The sequence below is a fragment of the Phoxinus phoxinus genome (genome assembly GCF_949152265.1).
Source record: "Phoxinus phoxinus genome assembly, chromosome: 1".
Taxonomy (NCBI): domain Eukaryota; kingdom Metazoa; phylum Chordata; class Actinopteri; order Cypriniformes; family Leuciscidae; genus Phoxinus; species Phoxinus phoxinus.
This window is the reverse complement of record NC_136876.1, coordinates 327501-332500: the sequence shown is the minus strand read 5'-3', so window position 1 is coordinate 332500 and position 5000 is coordinate 327501. Positions and strand designations below refer to the sequence as shown.

Here is a 5000-nt window from a genome sequence, read left to right as displayed (position 1 = left end):
TCTAAGGCGGCCATTTCTGACCCGGCGCGGCACATACGGTACCGGAGGTTCTGTTTGCTCACACTGTCGTCTTCAGTTTCAGAGACCCAACGACTTCTCCCCGCCGTTCCGCTTCGGGACGGTCCCGAACGGCAGCACCGAGAGGAACATACGCAATAACTACAAAGAGATGCACTCCTACATGATCAAGTTCCATCAGCGCAACGTGAACGAAGCTCTGATCAGTCTGAAGACCGGGTGAGAAAACCAGTTACCTGTTCAAGAGACACCTCACCTGAACATGTGAACACTAGCCCATGATCCCTGTAGCCTTCCTACACTCTTCTCTCAGACAACACACTTTATGATGGACAGATGACCTTTTATGATGGACAGATGCACTTTTATGATGGACAGATGACCTTTTATGATGGACAGATGCACTTTTATGATGGACAGATGCACTTTTATGATGGACAGATGCACTTTTATGATGGACATATGCACTTTTATGATGGACAGATGACCTTTTATGATGGACAGATGCACTTTTATGATGGACAGATGCACTTTTATGATGGACAGATGCACTTTTATGATGGACAGATGCACTTTTATGATGGACAGATGCACTTTTATGATGGATATATGCACTTTTATGATGGACAGATGCACTTTTATGATGGATATATGCACTTTTATGATTGACAGATGCACTTTTATGGACTTCCGAAAACAAACAGCCATTCACTGCCATTTTAAAGCTTGGAAGAGTCAGGACATATTTTAATATAACTCAGATTGTGTTCGTCTGACAGTAGAGTGTCATACACACCTAGGATGGGTTGAGGGAGTAAATCATGGGCTAGTGTTTATTTTTGGGTGGACTGTCCCTCTAAAGTGTGACATAATGGATGTAAAACTGCCGCTGTGGTTCTGAGCGCTGGTGTTCTGCTCACAGGAAGCTGGACGCCTTCATCTACGACGCTGCGGTGCTGAACTACATGGCGGGCCGAGACGAGGGCTGTAAGCTGGTCACCATCGGCTCCGGGAAAGTGTTCGCTTCCACCGGCTACGGCATCGCTATCCAGAAGGACTCGGTGTGGAAGAGACAAGTGGACCTCGCCATCCTGCAGCTGTTTGGAGACGGTACACACACACACACACACAAACACACACACACATACACACACATGCAAGCACGCACACACACACACACACACCCAGGTTCCTAACCGACAACGAAGACTTAACAGAGCAGCCATCAAGTGTTAGACAGTACTCTAGGTTATTACGTGTGGAAGTTTTTTGTCCAATAATTAGAATCTCTGTTTTTTCTGAATTTAGTAGTAGGAAATTACTAGTCATCCAGTTTTTTACATCAGCTACTGTATGCATTCCGTTAATTTTGTGCATTGGTAGGTTTCGTTAGGTTTTGAAGAAATATACAGCTGAGTATTGTCGGCATAACAGTGAAAGCTAATTCCATGTTTCCTAATGATATCTCCTAATGGTAGCATATACAGAGTGAACAGCAGCGGTCCTAGTACTGAGCCTTGTGGTACGCCATACTGAACTTGTGATCGATAAGACATCTCTTCATTTACTGCTACAAACTGATAACGGTCAGATAAGTATGATTTAAACCATGCTAGTGCAATTCCACTAATGCCAACATAATGTTCGAGTCTATACACACATACATGCACACATGCACGCACACACACGCACGCACACGCACGTACACGCACGTACACGCACGCACACACACACATACACACATGCACACACACACACGCACATGCACGTACACGCACGCAAACACACACACATATACACACATACACACGCACACATGCAAGCACACACACACACACACACACACACACATACACACACACACACACTATACTTAGCTATACTTGTGAGGACCAATGATAAACTTAGATTAGATTCCCTAATTTGTGAGGACTTCTTGCTGGTCCTCACAAGGAAAATTGATGTGTGATGGGTAGGTTTAGGGATAGGGGCAGTGTAAGGGGACAGAATATACAGTTTGTACAGTATAAAAAACGTGTGTGTGTGTGTGCGTGTGTGTGTGTGTGTCTCAGGTGACATGGAGGAGTTCGAGGCTCTCTGGCTGACGGGGATCTGCCATCACGAGAAGAATGAAGTGATGAGCAGTCAGCTGGACGTGGATAACATGGCCGGCGTGTTCTACATGCTCGGAGCCGCCATGGCCCTCTCGCTCATCACCTTCATCGCTGAACACGTCTTCTACTGGCACCTGCGCTTCTGCTTCATGGGCGTCTTCTCTGGCAAACCTGGTTTCACCTACACCATCAGCAGGGTGAGTACACACAGGCAGAACACACACGCTGAACAGAGAACCGGACAGCAGGGTGAGTACACACAGGCAGAACACACTCGCTGAACAGCAGAACCGGACAGCAGGGTGAGTACACACAGGCAGAACACACTCGCTGAACAGAGAACTGAAGGAGAGCAGCGCTTCAAGACACCATTGTGCTAGAAATAATGTTGTGTTAAAGGGTTAGTTCACATTCACCCAAAACTGGAAATATCTATCCATCATAAAAGTGCTCCTGTCCATCATAAAAGTGCATCTGTCCATCATAAAAGTGCATCTGTCCATCATAAAAGTGCATCTATCCATCATAAAAGTTAATCTATCCATCATAAAAGTGCATCTGTCCATCATAAAAGTGCATCTGTCCATCATAAAAGTGCACCTGTCCATCATAAAAGTGCATCTGTCCATCATAAAAGTGCATCTGTCCATCATAAAAGTGTATCTGTCCATCATAAAAGTGCATCTGTCCATCATAAAAGTGCATCTGTCCATCATAAAAGTGCATCTGTCCATCATAAAAGTGCATCTGTCCATCATAAAAGTGCACCTGTCCATCATAAAAGTGCATCTGTCCATCATAAAAGTGCATCTGTCCATCATAAAAGTGTATCTGTCCATCATAAAAGTGCATCTGTCCATCATAAAAGTGCATCTATCCATCATAAAAGTGCATCTGTCCATCATAAAAGTGCATCTATCCATCATAAAAGTGCATCTATCCATCATAAAAGTGCATCTGTCCATCATAAAGTGCATCTGTCCATCATAAAAGTGCATCTATCCATCATAAAATTGCATCTGTCCATCATAAAAGTGCATATGTCCATCATAAAAAGTGCATATGTCCATCATAAAAGTGCAAATGTCCATCATAAAAGTGCACCTGTCCATCATAAAAGTGCATCTGTCCATCATAAAAGTGCATCTGTCCATCATAAAAGTGCATCTGTCCATCATAAAAGTGCATCTGTCCATCATAAAAGTGCATCTGTCCATCATAAAAGTGCATCTGTCCATCATAAAAGTGCATCTGTCCATCATAAAAGTGCATCTGTCCATCATAAAAGTGCATCTGTCCATGATAAAAGTGCATCTATCCATCATAAAAGTGCATCTATCCATCATAAAAGTGCATCTGTCCATCATAAAAGTGCATCTGTCCGTCATAAAAGTGCATCTGTCCATCATAAAAGTGCATCTGTCCATGATAAAAGTGCATCTGTCCATGATAAAAGTGCATCTGTCCATGATAAGAGTGCATCTGTCCATCATAAAAGTGCATCTGTCCATCATAAAAGTGCATCTGTCCATCATAAAAGTGCATCTGTCCATCATAAAAGTGCATCTATCCATCATAAAAGTGCATCTATCCATCATAAAAGTGCATCTGTCCATCATAAAAGTGCATCTGTCCATCATAAAAGTGCATCTATCCATCATAAAAGTGCTCCACAGATGCCGGGAGGTAAATAAAGGCCTTCTGAAGCGAAGCCATGGGTTTTGTAAGAAAAATATCCATATTTATAACTTTATCATCTAAAATAACTAGCTTCTGCCAGACGACCGTACGCATACTCACGCCACAAGAGTAACACTTGACGCGTGTATGACGTAGATGTAGGAGCAGCGTAAGCTTAGACGCCTCTCACGGTTCAAACTAATAGGGCTGTGCAACAAACCCAAGCTCCTCTTCTATTATATAGAAATCCTCTGACGTTTCTCTTCAAAATGGATAATTCTCGACCTGTTTTGTTTTGCTGTTCCCTCTGAGCGTCCGCGTTCGTCATTATGTTGTGCGTCGGGTCATGGATTACTCTTCCACCGTAAATCCATGTGTCGGAGTGATTTTAGTTTATAAAGTTATAAATATCCATATTTTGCTTACTCAATCGCATCGCTTCACTTCAGAAGGCCTTTATTAACCCCCTGGAGCCGTATGGATTACTTTTATCATGGATAGATGCACTTTTATGGGCTTCAGATTTTCTCCAGCCACTCACTGCCATTATAAATCTTGGAAGAGCCAGGACATTTGTTAACATGACTCCGATAGAAGAATGTCATATACACCTAGGATGACTTCAGTGTGAGAAAAAAATGTTTTGGGTGAACTATCCCTTTAACGGCAGCTCTGAACACTGAAACGTTATCTCTCTTCTTTCAGGAGATTTACAGCTGCATTCACGGAGTGGAGATCGAAGACAAGAGTTCGGGTCTGAACTCCCCCTCTGCTACGATGAACAACACCCACTCCAACATCCTGCGTCTGTTGCGCACGGCCAAGAACATGGCGTCTCTGTCCGGGGTCAACGGCTCTCCGCACAGCGCGCTGGACTTCATTCGCCGCGAGTCCTCCGTGTACGACATCAGCGAGCAGCGCCGGAGCCTGGCCGGGCCCTTGGACTGCAAGAGCCCGTACCTGCCCGAGGACAACATGTTCAGCGACTACATCAGCGAGGTGGAGCGCACCTTTGGGAACCTGCACCTGAAGGACAGCAACCTGTACCAGGAGCACTACCGGCTCCACCACGGGGGCTCTGCGCTGGGGCTGACGGAGGGCCCCGGGCCCCGCAGCCTGGGCTCCAGCAGCTCTCTGGAGGAGGGTCTGTTCGACTGCGATGGCCCCGGTGGAGGCCCCATCTTCAGC

At 45.0% G+C, this 5000-nt stretch overlaps 2 protein-coding genes across 2 annotated transcripts in view; one reads left to right on the top strand and one right to left on the bottom strand.

The window, feature by feature from the left end:
• LOC307006888 (uncharacterized protein) overlaps positions 1 to 5000 on the bottom strand; it is a gene marked incomplete at its 3' end in the record, with an annotated part of 285408 nt that overhangs the window by 139050 nt on the left and 141358 nt on the right. The window lies entirely within an intron of this gene.
• The window catches only part of grin2ba (glutamate receptor, ionotropic, N-methyl D-aspartate 2B-a), a gene marked incomplete at both ends in the record, with an annotated part of 46845 nt that overhangs the window by 40357 nt on the left and 1488 nt on the right, over positions 1 to 5000 (top strand). The window contains 4 exons of the mRNA XM_079627677.1: positions 77 to 237; positions 941 to 1128; positions 2091 to 2329; positions 4518 to 5000. The exon at positions 4518 to 5000 is cut by the window's right edge and continues 1488 nt beyond it. Coding sequence (XP_079483803.1) covers positions 77 to 237; positions 941 to 1128; positions 2091 to 2329; positions 4518 to 5000 — 1071 coding nt within the window. The remainder of the gene's footprint in view (positions 1 to 76; positions 238 to 940; positions 1129 to 2090; positions 2330 to 4517) is intronic.